This window comes from Leucoraja erinacea, chromosome 5, assembly GCF_028641065.1.
Source record: "Leucoraja erinacea ecotype New England chromosome 5, Leri_hhj_1, whole genome shotgun sequence".
In the NCBI taxonomy this organism is placed as follows: Eukaryota; Metazoa; Chordata; class Chondrichthyes; order Rajiformes; family Rajidae; genus Leucoraja; species Leucoraja erinaceus.
In genome coordinates, this window is record NC_073381.1 from 57,455,748 (window position 1) to 57,470,794 (window position 15,047).

The 15,047-nt window shown below is 40.4% G+C and overlaps 1 protein-coding gene across 1 annotated transcript in view; it reads left to right on the plus strand.

Annotated features, from left to right (window-relative positions):
• The window catches only part of LOC129697662 (triadin-like), a 52,979-nt gene extending 45,686 nt beyond the window's left edge, over positions 1–7,293 (plus strand). Inside the window, exon 8 of the mRNA XM_055636372.1 lies at positions 6,978–7,293. Coding sequence (XP_055492347.1) covers positions 6,978–7,126 — 149 coding nt within the window. The 3' untranslated portion in view covers positions 7,127–7,293. The remainder of the gene's footprint in view (positions 1–6,977) is intronic.
• The last annotated feature ends 7,754 nt before the right edge of the window (positions 7,294–15,047 follow it).

Genomic DNA, 15,047 nt, shown 5'->3' on the forward strand with positions numbered 1-15,047 from the left:
GGTTTAGAACGTTCACATTGTGGTAGATTTGTGCCCTCAAATGCCCAGAAAAATACTGCGGGATATAATGGGCCCAAAATGAGCTACTCGCATTATAAAGGGATCTTAAGAAGCCCTTTTTAATGTAAAAATAAGCAGCCTACCTTCTGTTATTTGCTCTATGCGGCCCTGACAGCTGCTGGTGGTCGCGGGTTTAGAGATTGATTTTTAAACTACTATAACTGTTATACGAGGCCTTTAAAACTAATAATAGCTTTTGCGACGGGGTCTTCCAGCGATTTTTCGTTAATATTTAACTAGGCTGAACATCTTCGATTTGAACAGCCTAGAGAAAATCGCGTTTTAAACCCGCCCCCCTCTAAACGCCGCCAAAATCGCGCACACCCGCAGCGACAGATTTTCAGCGACGCTTCAGGTAGGCTTTGCAACATACCTACTATATCCAGAAAAAGACCTGAATTCCTCTATTAAATTTAATAAATTTGGTATGCTCGTTTGTGACTTTGTAATATATAAAAGTATATCGTCTGCATATAATGAAATTTTATTCTTTGAGTCCCTAATATTATAGCCCTGAATATTCGGTTGAATTCTTATACTTTCAGTCAGAGGTTCTATCATAAGGGCAAATAGCAAGGGTGATAACGCACATCCCTGCCTATTACCCCTTAATAATTGAAATTTTTGAGATAACATGTTGTTAGTTAAAATTCTTGCCATCGGTTTATCATACAATAATTTTACCCATGTAATAAAATTCTCTCCCATATTAAATTTTTGCAGTACTTTATATAAGTACTGCCACTCTACCTGATCAAATGCTTTCTCTGCGTCCAAAGAAATAATTGATATATCTTCTTCCTCTACTTTATGTGAGTACATTCTATTAAACAGGCGTCTCAAATTATTAAATTAGCATCTTTTGGGTATAAACCCCGTTTGATCAGGGTTTATCAATTTACTAATATATTTGCTAAATCTTCTTGCTAAAGTCTTTGCTAAGACTTTCTGGTCTGTGTTTAAAAGTGATATAGCTCTATATGAGCCCGGATCTTCTAAATCTTTATATTTTTTTGGAATAAGCGTAATAGTTGATTCTGCTAATGTTTCAGGTAGTTTGTTTTCTTTAAAAGCGTGGGAATATAAATAAAGTAAGGGGTCATTATCTCATGGAATTTTTTATAAACTTCATTACTAAAACCATCTGGTCCCAACAGGAATTAGTTCTAAACTCCTGGTAGGTGTTGAGCCAAGACTAGCACTGACATTTAATACTAGGCAGGTGTTGCCTTGTTAGTCTTACCATTCTGTTATGGTTTTGGAGATATTTTACAGTGTTTGATGCCATGTCATAGCAAACATTCTGTCAATTTTACTTCGGAGTCACGTGAGTGACTACGTGAAGAACCCACCCAGCGCGCAGGCGCGGCATTACGTCAGCAGTGCAACAGCGGCAGCAGCTGGAGCCAGGCTCTCCAGCGGCAGCATAAAGACAAGACCTCAGGTAAGTGCCTTTTTTGTGTTACAGAGTCGCTCAACGGTGAGAATATGGCCACCAGAAAGCGACCAGCTAGAAGGACTGCCTGCCCAACTCCACCCGAGGAGGGGTCTATATCTGGGCGGCAGCCACCAGTAGCGGAGGAGCTATTTCAACGCTCCCGCTCACCCGACACCGAGCCGCTCCCTGTGCCGCCGATTTCGACGCCCCGCACAGGGAGGAAGGCAACCCGCAAAACTAACCGGCCGGTGTCCTCCGACTCGTCGGAGGAACGGGGACGCTCTCCACCGGCGAAACGGGGAGACGCCCGCATCAGCTGCATGAGGCAGCTCCTGGAGCAGATGATAAATGAGGAGATGCAGGCTAGGCATCTCCAAGGAGGACGGGCTTTGGCCTCCTCCATACCATCGCCACACCCTTCTGTACCCTCTCTGTTCGAGGGCAGTAAGGGAGGCCAGGACTGGGCTGGCCTAGGGCAAGGGCAGGCGGACGACAACATTAGTATGCCGGGCGAGCTGGAAGAAGAGCTACTGGGTGTCGTCGGTCGGTACGCAGCGCCCCCAACGACCGGGATGGTACTACCACCTAGAATGGCGGCCAGCATCAATAGGCTTTCCAACAAGCCGCTACAGGAGAAGGTTGTGCAGCAGACCCTTGACACTTATACAGCGCCAGAAAATTGCGAGGCGCTGCGGGTGAAAACTGTCAACGGGCAGATATGGAACCAGCTGGGGCAGCAGATCAGGACTCAGGAGGTAAAAATGCAGCGGGTCCTGAAGCTCCACACTGCAGCCATCACCGCCTTTGCTCGGTCCGTCGGGAACGACGAGCTCTCCATACCCCAGCAGGATGCGCTGGCGTTGATGTGCAACACCATGTACGAGCTCAACAGCCTACGGCAGGATAACATCAGGCCTGCCCTCAATCCCAAATATGCTGGCCTTTGCAAAGCTCCAGCCCCGGAACGAGAGGCGCTGCTATTTGGAGCAGACTTGGCCAAGAAACTTAAAGAATTGGAAGAGGCGGCCAAACCTGTGGGCCTCATGAGGGCAGCGCCAGGACCGAGCAGGGTGAAGACACCCAGTTGGCAGCACGCCTCGGCATCCACCAGTAGGTACCGAGCTGGTGAAAGCCTGGTGACCGCCTCCCACTACCCCCAGAGCTCTTTTTTAGAGCGGGGCCCAGGGCGGAGCCGTGGGAAGATGCGCCGCCCCACCACAGCACCAACACGGACACCCTCGGGCCAAACCCAACGGAAACGCCCCCACAAATAAACATGGAGGTAGGTGGGTCTGGTTCCTGCCAACATGCACAGACAAAGGGTGTTATGTTAACAGGAGGACGTTTGAGGTTCTTCAAGCATGTTTGGTGCTCCCTTACTAACAACAAGTTTATACTCAACAGTATCAGTGGATACAAAATTGAATTCAAACCAGGCATAGAACCGCCAGTTCAGCATATGCCCCAAAGGGTATTCCTTCCCTCAGAATTAGAGAAGGTAGAAGGACAAGCTGAACTAGACAGGCTCGTGGGTAAAGGCATCATAGAAATGACCACACACGAGCCGCAGGAATTTGTATCGAATATTTTTCTCAAATCCAAGAAAGATGGTGGATGTCGTATTATTATTGATTTGACATCACTTAATCAATCTGTTGAGTATCAACATTTCAAAATGGAGACATTTGTCACTGCCAGACAACTGATCTCCAAGGGATACTACATGGCAAGCATAGACATCAAGGATGCTCACTATTTAGTACCCATTCATAAGGATTATTACAAATATCTGAAATTTATCTGGATGGGCCAGCTATGGCAGTATAGAGCCTTGCCCAATGGTTTAACGACAGCTCCCAGATTATTTACAAAAATTCTTAAAGTGGCCATGAAAAAATTGAGAGAACAAAAACATTTAGTCGTGGCCTATCTGGACGATGTTCTCATATTAGGGAGAACAAGGGAGCTAGCTGTCGCAGGAGTTTTAGCCACTAAACAACTCCTTGAAACTTTGGGATTCATTCTACACCCAGATAAATCAATATTGGAGCCTACTACTAACATGGATTACCTAGGCTTCACTATTGACACCATCCATATGACTGTCACTCTGCCCAGAGACAAAAAAGTTACACTTACAGAAGTCTGTAACCATTTAATTGCAATACCGCAACCAAGGATACGGCACGTCGCCAGAGTAATTGGTACTATAGTAGCAGCATTCCCGGCTGCCCAATATGGGCCCTTGCATTATCAAAATTTGCAAAGAGCAAGGACACATGCATTACGTCTTAATAGGGGGCATTATGACCGTAAAATGGAGTTACCCGCTGAAGCCAGATCAGAACTTCAGTGGTGGGTGGATAACATTTGGCACAGTCACAGTCCTATCGCCGTCGCCAATCCTAACATAACCATTACAACGGATGCCAGTGCTTTAGGCTGGGGAGCTACTAACTCTATAGACAGCACAGGTGGCAGATGGACTAACTCAGAGGCATCACTACTACAAACACTGGGCATTAACTTCTTGGAGATGCTCGCCGCCTTTTATGGGCTAAAAGCATATGCATCTGATATGCGGCATGTGCATGTTAGGATTATGATTGATAACACAACGGCGGTATCTTATATCAAGCACATGGGTGGCATAAAATCAGTATCATGCGACAAATTGACTACTATAATCTGGCAATGGTGTGTCGAGAGACATATTTGGCTATCAGCTGCCTATTTACCAGGCAAGCTAAATTCAGTGGCGGACACCAGGTCACGAAAATTCAACGACAACATCGAATGGATGTTGGACCCGAAACTATTTGCTAGAATTGTTAAGCAATATGGTACGCCAGATATAGATTTGTTTGCGTCTCGACTAAATCACCAACTACCCATGTATGTGGCTTGGGAACCAGACCCAGAGGCAGCAGCGGTAGATGCCTTCACGCTGGATTGGGGAAATTTCTTTTTCTATGCTTTCCCTCCCTTCTGCCTCATCATTCGGGTACTCCAGAAAATTCAAGCTGACTCAGCCTTAGGCATTCTGGTCGTACCCGACTGGCCTACCCAACCATGGTTCCCAATTTTCCACGACATGGTGGTAGAGAAACCTATGGTCCTTCACAACCACCCCCAATTATTGACTCACCCGGTAACTGGCATAAGTCATCCATGCCATGAAAAATTGAACCTCCTGGTTTCCAGATTCTGAACAGACCTTACCAGGGATTGGGGTTATCAGAGAGAACAATCACCACCATGTCGGCATCCCTGCGAGTTTCCACCAAGAAACAGTACCTGACCTACATCAGGAAATGGGAACAGTACTGTCTGAAAGCAGGGACATCTTACAACACGGCTTCGATCACGGATGTGCTGGAGTTCCTGGCCCACCTGCACCATGACCAAAAGATGAGCTACAGTGCCATCAACGCAGCTCGGAGCGCCCTGTCCGCATACCTTATGCCCACAGGACAGCATTGTATTGGATCCCACCCTCTGGTTATCAAACTCCTTAAAGGGATTTATAACACCAAACCCCCTACACCTAGATACACCCATGTGTGGGATGTTAGTGTAGTATTGTCACACCTTCGAGGCTGGCCTCCGGTGGGATCCCTGAGCCTGGAACAGTCCACTTACAAAACCCTCATGCTCATGGCGCTTGTGTCTGCTCAGAGGGTGCAGTCGCTGCATCAGTTAAGTCTGGACCACATGGTGACCACCCCAGATTCCATTACGTTTACCATGCCGGGGTTGGTTAAACAGAGCAGGCCAGGTATATCCAACTCCCCGTTGATCTTCCGGGCCTACCCTCCAGATCCTAGGCTGTGTGTGGTGACCCACCTTTATGATTACATAGACACAACCCAGACTCTTAGAGGGAGAGAGAAAGCCTTATGGGTCAGCCATAGAAAGCCTTTTGGACGGGTTACCAGCCAGACTATATCCAGATGGTTGAAACAGGTCCTTAATACGGCAGGGATTAACACGGATGTTTTTAAATCCCATTCAACCAGGGCAGCGTCCACGTCAGCGGCGGATCGGATGCAGGTTCCTCTAGACCACATCCTTAGTGCAGCGGGATGGTCAAGGGAATCGACATTCCAAAAATTCTACCGCAAACCGCTGATGGAGAAGGACGTCTTTGCGGAAACAATTTTAGAAACCGCAAATTTATAATTTAATGCCCAGGGGAGCTATTTTTTGTTGTTGTTAATAAACATTTGTTTTTTAAAACAAACAAATTCGTTGGTCTTTAGATACCACTTCCTCCCTCGATGATCTTTCGGCAGTGAGTGATATAACTGTTACACGGTTTGAAATCACAGACCTTTGAAGTCTTCACGTAGTCACTCACGTGACTCCGAAGTAAAATAGTGAGATTAAACGAGTACTTACCAGTACGAAGTTTGATCTGTATTTTATGAGGAGTTACGATGAGGGATTACGTGCCCTCCGCTCCCACCCTCATTGTATAGATCAAACTCGGCCTGATGTCTCATTAATCTTAACTATCTTTACTTCAATTTGTGTCTATCTGTGATTCCACACCGCTGCTTGGAAGTATGCCGCGCCTGCGCGCTGGGTGGGTTCTTCACGTAATCCCTCATCGTAACTCCTCATAAAATACAGATCAAACTTCGTACTGGTAAGTACTCGTTTAATCTCACTATTAAACGTTATATCCATGTAAGACCATTTCAAATATAATACTTTGCTTGCAACATCTTCAAAGAGAAGGACACAAAGTGTTGGAGAAACTTAGCAGATGATGCAGCATCACTAAAGAACTGGAAAGGTGAAGTTTTAGGTCGGAAACCTTCCTCAGACTCACAGAGGGGGAGCAGTGAGAGCCTCATAGAACTCCCATCAGAGAGAGTAGGCATAGCATGAGGAGATTTCACAGTGGAGCACAGTGGACATATTGTAGAAACAAGGAACTGCAGATGCTGGTTTACAAAGGACACAAATTGCTGGAGTATCTCAGCATGTCAGGTAGCTGTTCATGTGTAGCCACAAAATGCTGGAGTAACTCAGTGGGCATCTATAGTTCCCTCCTACACAGCTGTCCTTTTGTGTCCTTTTCTGTAAACCAGGATCTGCAGTTCCTTATTTCAACTTTAAAAAGGGTGTTTTTGAACAGAATTGGTGCTAGACTTTATCTAACATTACACTTGATCTAACGCAGACATTTGTACAGAACTTTCATGCCATTTGCCAAATGTTACCCTGGGTTGGAAGGGTCATCAGCATGCATTAAAAGAAATGAGACGTTTTCTATATTATTTTAAAACCATTATGTTTCTGATGGAAAAGTGATGGCAAAGGATGCTTACTCTGGATATGTGATCTAGACGAATAAAGCTTTTTTCCTCCAGGAGCACATTAGTATTGTGATGAAATAAATTACATATATCAATAGGAAATATATAGTTTCACGCTCTCTGAAAATGTTAATACTGTTTTGTCTCTACAGGTCCTCCACGCTTCTTCCAGTGCGTTTTCCTTGATGGTCCCAATGGATATGGGCCAATGTCAAATGGTCTTCAAAGCCTCATTGCGACCAAAAGTCACACCAGGCAGAGTGGGGAATCTGAGAGGAAGCTCAGGTCTCCTGGACATTAGGTGAATGGATGATGAGATTATATGGAAAACTATTCTGCACATTACGTGCCGGAACTTTCAGTCCTCCTGGTCTGCCTCCGTTTGGAGAGCTGCGAACACAGGGAGCACTGAGAAGAACAAAACACTTTACTGTTGATTGCAACTGCAAAATAAAACAGGAAAGATGACCGGTTTGAATGGAACTCAACCTTATTCAGGGTTGTAAAACTGAAATATCCAATACTATCAACATTAATGCTGTGGCACCATCAAATTACTCGTAACAACGTGTGCAATGCTGCCACACAATGCTGCCACACACCTGCATTTTCTGCTGTTGCATTGTCTCCTGTACAATGCAGCACAAGCCCTTTGCAAATGTCCAGGATGCATTGGATTCCTGGCTTCAAATTGCTTTTCAAATGCTTATAAATACACTTCTGCACTTCTGTAAGCGTGAGTCATTCAACTCAACCCTCTTTGTAATGAAGAATAATGATTGCCTAGGTAATGATTTTCGATTCTCCTGAAATAATGAAAATTTAAGTTCTTATGTCTTGCGGTGAATACTTTTTCAGAATATTTGTTTGCCTGCATCAGTTGTTGTGGCTTTTGTCTATGCATTCTGAACATTAACATCACCACAGTGCCTCCTTCAGAGAAACAAGGCAGTATTCTGTATGGTGTACAGATTGTGAAGCATTTTCGATAATCTTTATACTATGACACAAATGCCAACGGGCAGTGAAGGTGCCCATCCAAATTTTCAATATGACAGAAGTGTTGACAGTATGCTCTGAAGCATTAGTTCCAAAGTAGAAATTGTCAGGAAACAGATTGTTTTTTATGTCACTAATTGCCCTTCAGCATTCAAAAATACTGCTGTGATTAACTGCCAGCTTGAAACCCTCATAGAGAGCAGATGCACTCAGTAATTTACTGTCAAGCTTGTCTTATAGAAACCTTTAATGTATCTCTTGTGTCAGTGCATGGCTTTTTGGGAGTAGCTTCCCTTTCTGCTCCCAGCTTTTGTAACTGTAATTTTATAACATGCTATGATAATTTGGGATGAAATTTACCAGTTATTCAACAGCTACTGTGTGGCTTTAAGTATTTTTCAAGCATGTGATTTTTTTTTTGAAGAGAAATTTCACAGACTAGTTTTGGGCGAATGCTGAGGAAATACTTGAGGGAAAAGTGTGTGAAGTGTGGAAGTCCATGGCTTTAAGTGATTTGTGTGTTCTTATTCCTGAACACCAACAGGAGTTTCATGAGAAAATGCAAGTATATGGTAATTGCATTTGACTTTAATGCAGTGAATGGTTTGAAATGTGCCCTCTTTCTTCCACCTTGTATCTAGTAAAAGTTACTACAAAGCCAGCAGGATTCAAGAGCAAAGGTGCCACCAATGTGATGGCATTTAATGTTCCGATGGGTGCTAATATATATTCATTAGGTGCTTTGGTATTCCTAATAAAGCATTTGTTTTTTTTAAACAAAATGCATAACATAATTTTCTGGATAATAACAGTATTTGCACTCGCTTTTGATTTTTGCTCCATTGTTTTGCAATTACATTGAAAGAGCAATTGATCTTAAACTCCTCACCATTAATGCAAATTTGTATCTACATCTCTTTATTTTTTTAATAGAGATCTTTATTTATTATTGTACTCACAAAGAAATTGCCTTGGTATGCTTCTGGTGTGTCTTTTGGAGTGTCTGCATTGAGGTGTCAGAGTGTGATTCTGGTGAAATTCTGCTCTGGGCCCTGCACCAGTTCAGTAAGATGACCCTGTTTCTGCATGGATGAAAGAACAGAAATGTGATATGGAATGGTTTTTAGATTTAACAATCTTTAAAGAAAAATGGCAGCTGAATGCGAGTGCACTTATGAAAATTGGAAGTTTGTGAAATTGGCAGTGCTGTCTTTGCACTAGGTCCGCATAGAATATATGCTGAATCAGAGAATGCTGAAATGTAACCATCTCCAAGTTATTTATATCCATTGCCAAAGGGTTCTAAGCATTCTGTTTGGATTTAGATGACTAATTTACATCATTTGCATTGGGTGGTGATTTCTGTTCTGCTCAGCTGAGAAATGGCAAAATGTCACACGGAACAAAGCTTCCCATTTGCTGTAGTAATCCTGCTGGATCAAATCCTTCAAAGCAGATGGATGCAGCCTTTGGTGCCCACAGGGATATAAATAAAGAAGCATATGATGCTGAGAAAAAGATAAGTTTAACAGGATAAGAGAAACTGGAGAAAACATTTGATGAAAAGAAGTTGGAAGTTCAGATGACATTATATGGGTGGCTGGTAAATGCAAATTTTGGTGAAGAAATACTGATTCTGATTTTTTACAGTTTTGTCATCCGTGTAAATGGTAATGGTGCAAGAGTATGTCTGGTGCAAGGAGAAGCAGGTTTTGATTTCCAGGACTAATGCATGGAAGGGGAGATGGTACTTTGGTAATGTGGTACACATTTGAAAAATGTTTTTAATTTTGTGGCTGGAAAATTAAGCTTGATAGAAGTAAATTTGCTAAAAGGCTACAACCGCACTTGCTGATTTTGGAAGGCATTTGCTGCACCAAGCTAAATATTACTTTATATTAATATTAATCATGGAGACAGTTAAGGCACTAAATGTTGGGTAACTGCAGAGCTCCAGTCAAAGTGGATAGCACCTCCAGCTATGCTCTTATATTACCCTTTAGGATTAATATAAAGGACAAATTTCCGTGATGGTTGAAAAAAATCAATGAAGGAATAAGTATTCTGACTTGTTTGACTAGTAAATCTCGTCCCAATGACGGATAAGGCATTTTTACCCAGTTTGGGGATTAATTTGTAGGTTTTGAATAGAATCTTTTTATAAATTGAAGCCTTTTTTTCTGCGGCTTCCTCGGGTCAAATAAATGAAAACAAAGTATGCAAAATACAGGCTCTAAATTGGAGCTGTTTGACAATATGAATATTGGTCTCCGTGCAATATTAATTTCATTGGCATTATTAAGCTGTGAAACCTTCTGAAAGGAATCTTACCTCAACTCTGAGATGGCACATAATCGTCTGATGCTTTTTTTAAAGAAGTATAGACTGGAAATCCTAAAGTAGGATAGGAAGCTGAAGTTATCCCAATCAATCTCTTCATCCTCTCTCTTACCAGGAAATGAGAGCATCAAAAATGGCATGAATACCTGTTAGAAGTACTTTCAGCTAAACTGTAGTTGCACTTTGTCTTAACTTGGACAGAAATGTCATAATAGTGTATGTAACTTGGCCCAAGTGGGAGTTAAGAATGAAACTTGGGCGTAAGCGTTATAAGAAAATGTCACACTGGTAATCAAATGTTGTAATTTTCAGACTGATTATCTTTTGCTCTGAAAAGTACACTTTAAAATAAAATCTGGGCAAGTGGAATTACTGTAAATTCAGCCCACTAAAATAGCCCATCTGGTGCCCACTCACTCACGCACTGAGTGTTGATGGCTTTGAACTGTTTTAAATGTTTCTGATACTTAACAGATTTACTATTTAAATATATTTAAACAAATTAAGCCCTTGAAATATTTGTGAAATAAATGCCATTTAGTGTATAAATTTAGTTTAAAAATAAATTGGATAGTTATATGGACGGGAAAGGTATGGAGGGTTATGGTCTGAACGCAGGTGTATGGGACTAGGGGAGAATACGTGTTCGGACTAGAAGGGTCGAGATGGCCTGTTTCCGTGCTGTAGTTGTTATATGGTTATATGGTATACATAATGCAGACATAAAGTAATCTAAAGTACTAAACTAAAATAAAATAAAGTGGAATAGTGTAAGCACTGAGGTGCAATAATTTTTATCCATATGGTCAGAGACCCCATTCAAAAGACTGCCATGTCATTTCAGACATCTGTATTTTAGTTGAACATGCATAGGAGTCTGAGCATTGAGCAATCAACGGTTAGCAGTACCCTGGAATGGCACAGTTAATGCTGCTGCCTCACAATTCTAGGGATTTGAATTCAACGTTGACTCTGGATATTGACATTGAATATTCTCTTCATGGCTTTCTGGACTTCTCTCGGTTTCCTCCGCAACCTCCAGAGGTTGCTGGTGGAATTGATGTCTCCAATAAATTATCCCACGTTAAGGTTAGAGATAAAAGTATTGAAAGGATGATTGATGAGTATGTGAGATAGAGGATGAACCTGGTGGGCCCAATAATATCCATCTCTTCCATTATATGTGAATGAGCCATAGGTTGGGGTTTGTTTTTTCAACCTTTTAACGTTATTGGGGACTTTGCGATACATCTCAAATAAGTGCACAAGTGTGAATCAATAATCACGAATTGGCAGCTCATATTTACAATCTCTGTGAGTAAACTAATTTACTGTTTCACTGATATCCACTTTACCACAGTCTTAGATTCCAGTACCCATATATGAAGAGCATTTTAATTTATAGGCAGAGGTCAACCACACCATATGAAAATTACTAATTAATTTAAGAGGTAGGTTTTGAAGAGCAACTTAAAATAAGAGAGAGGCAGAGAAATTTAGATAGAGAATTCCATCTCTTAGAAAGAATGCCAATAGTGCAATGATCAAAACACTTACATGACTGATGTTGCAGTGAATGCATGATAACCACCACCTTTTAAGGCTATTAATGACAGCCAAAGGGAGTGGAAATGAACCATGTTATTTGTTTCCATTGTGTCCAACATGCAAGGACAATAAAGTTGAATGTCATATCTATTAAACACACTATTCAGTCACGTTTATGGTTTGAGCTCTGCTTCTGCAATTGAAGGGAATTTTAGAAGCATAGTTCAAATATAACATTATAGGTGTGTAAAAAAAAAAGTCCAGTAAACAAGTTAATTTCCATCCCTTAAATCAAATAAAAGATGCACAATTATATATAGTGCAATATTGGAGGTGTTTGCATATATAATGCAAAAATTTAGAAGCAAAAGTCTAACAAATGCTGCTTCTATGATTCTCAAAAACATATTGCACATCCCATGCCAAGATTAATTCAAGGAAGATATCACCACTGCTAGGCATGGAGAAAATAAATTGAATGCCAACACCCAGACACACATCAGTACTTTGGGCAAAAAAAGTGAATGTGCATAAAATATTGTTTATCCAACTGTATAATAACTTGGAAGCAGTTTTTTTTAGAAATGAGATCCAAAAAGAGAATTATCCTTCTGGCTATCTTCATACTTACATTTTCAAAGAAAATGAAATAAATCATGTTGTAAGGAATGAACACAAGGCAAAGTGAAAATGTGGGTTATTCAAGGTTGGACTCATCAGTTTCAAATTCTCCCTTAATATATTCCCAATTATAATTAAGTAGAAATATCCACATGATTATATTAATTTAAATGTCTGGAATATGTTGACCATCATTCGGAAGAGATTCTGAAGAGCTATGTGTAAGAAGGAACTGCAGTTGCTGGTTTAAACCCACGATAGACACAAAAAGATGGAATAACTCAATGGGACAGGCAGCATCTCTTTCATTATAAACATAATTAGATCTAATTTCTCTCATAATTGAACTCCAGACCATTCATGGCTAAAATTTCATTCTTTACATCATGTCAAATGTTTAATTTGAACTAAATATATTAATTACAGAAACTAGAATTTAGACCATAAGACAGGAGCAGAATTAGGCCACCTAGCCCATTGTGTCTGCTCCATCAGTGCTTTAGTGCTTTATTAACTAATGTAATCTCATGATAATATCTAAATATTAGTTATTTGTTTTGTTAGAGATGATGGTGTGAAATTTTCCACTGGAATGAAATTTGATAATCATTCATGTAAGATGATGGGTATTGAAACAATGCAGGGAAAGGTTTTCTCCTTATATGGCAAATTGTTACAAACTGGGAGGGTGTGGAAGATTATCCCATGGTAGCTTTTACAAGTGAATTGGACATAAAGCTGTAAATATAGAATCTGATGGGGTAAGGGGAATGAGCAGAAGAGTAACAGATTAATTTCATTGGCAGGGGCACGAGGAAGAAAATTGGCTTCTTTGCTGTATTGTTTCAAGAATTAGCAAAATGATATAGATGATCGATTGAACCATGGCAGTCCATTTGTTTTCTCTTTTTTTTTAAAAAGGGCAAATATTTCAGTAAGGACATAAAAAACAGAAAATCATGAGATTCTTGCACTAAATATGTCATGTGAAACAGTAACAGCACACTGGATGCCTTTTAGAAAATTGGGATGTCAGGTTTGGAATATAGAGGGCAGTCATGGCTAGATTACATGTTTAGTGCAAGGGATGAAAGACAAGCTTCCTCACCAGGGTTCTCAACATTTAGCAAGAACCATGAATGTTGTGAAGAGAGAACTTCAACATAAACTAACCTATTTGTCTTAATACATTCAAACTAATTTATTCTTTTTTTTTTTTTCTCAATTATAAATAAAAAAGGATGGATTCAATTCATCTATGAATTTATTTTTTTAAATCCATTTAATAGATTAATATTTGAAAACTAATGAAATAGCCTGGAAATAATCAATCCATAGGTTAGCAATGTTACAAAACTTTGAGATTTTAAAAATTCAAGTCTGCAATTTATCCCATCAGATAAAGCATAACAATAAGTTTAATTTGACACCTAATTCACTTTCATATCTCAAGTATTAAAAAAGCTATGGCCATTTTCATACTCAGAAATTAGCATCTTGTTCCCTATTGATTTTCTATGGACATAACAAAAAAGCTGTGATCGTGGACAGTCAAAAGCCCATAACTTTCTTAAAAATTAAGAGAACTGAATGAAATTTTCAGTTATCATAGATTGAAGCATTCTGAAACAAATATAAAATAATCTTACTTGGATGACCTGAAATTAAAGCATATAATTAGTTAGTTACCCAATTGTAGCTAATTTCAGACTTCAATTACTAGATCTAAACATCTATCCATTTCTTAATAAATGATTAACATTTTTAAATAGCCTAAGTGTCCAAATAATATTCACAAATAATTCACAATAAAACATGATTTTTAAGTCTCATTTACATTAATTTATAGGCCAAATGGAAGGAATTCAGTGTTCAATTGCTGTAAATTATAGTCCATTTAAATCAGCTTTCTAGTGGGATCCTGTGAACACGCTGGTTTAGAACATTCACATTGCGCTAGATTTGTGCCCTCAAATGCCCAGAAAAATACTGCGGGATATAATGGGCCCAAAATGAGCTACTCGCAACTTTAAACTTTGTATAAAGCGATCTTAAGAAGCCCTTTTTAATGTAAAAATAAACAGCCTACCTTCTGTTTTCCTCCGTATGAGATCCGGCCGGTTGCCGGCGGTCGGGGGTTTAGAGGTTAATTTTTAACCTACTATAACAATTAGATAAAGCCCTTAAAACTAAAAATAGCTCCAGCTACGGAATCTTCCAGCGATTTTTCATTAATAATTAACTAGGCTGAAAAACCTCGATTTGAACAGCCTAGTGGAAAATCGCGTTTTAAACCCGCCCTCCTCTAAACGGCGCCAAAATCGCGCCCACGGGCTGGGACAGATTTTCAGCGACGCTTCAGGTAGGCTTTGCAACATACCTACATAGGTATCTGAAATAGCTTTTCCTTCAATTGCACATAAGGCTAACGTCTCGATATCCAAGAACTTAGTTTTAGTCAGTTACTTTTCATTTGATCACTCAGGAAAGCTAATGGACACCTCAACATAAACTCTACCATTAGATGTAATTAAGTCAAATATAAAATATAGCAAATTGACAATATGACACGAAAACCTCTTTGCAGTTCATTGGAAAGTTTTCTCAATGTCTTCAGAATCTGAAATAAGAGGGAGACTGGGAGGTTGTCAGTATCATGACAGAAGGTTGTGTAAGTAGATTGGATGGTGCTGAATGTTGTTCAACATCCTGAA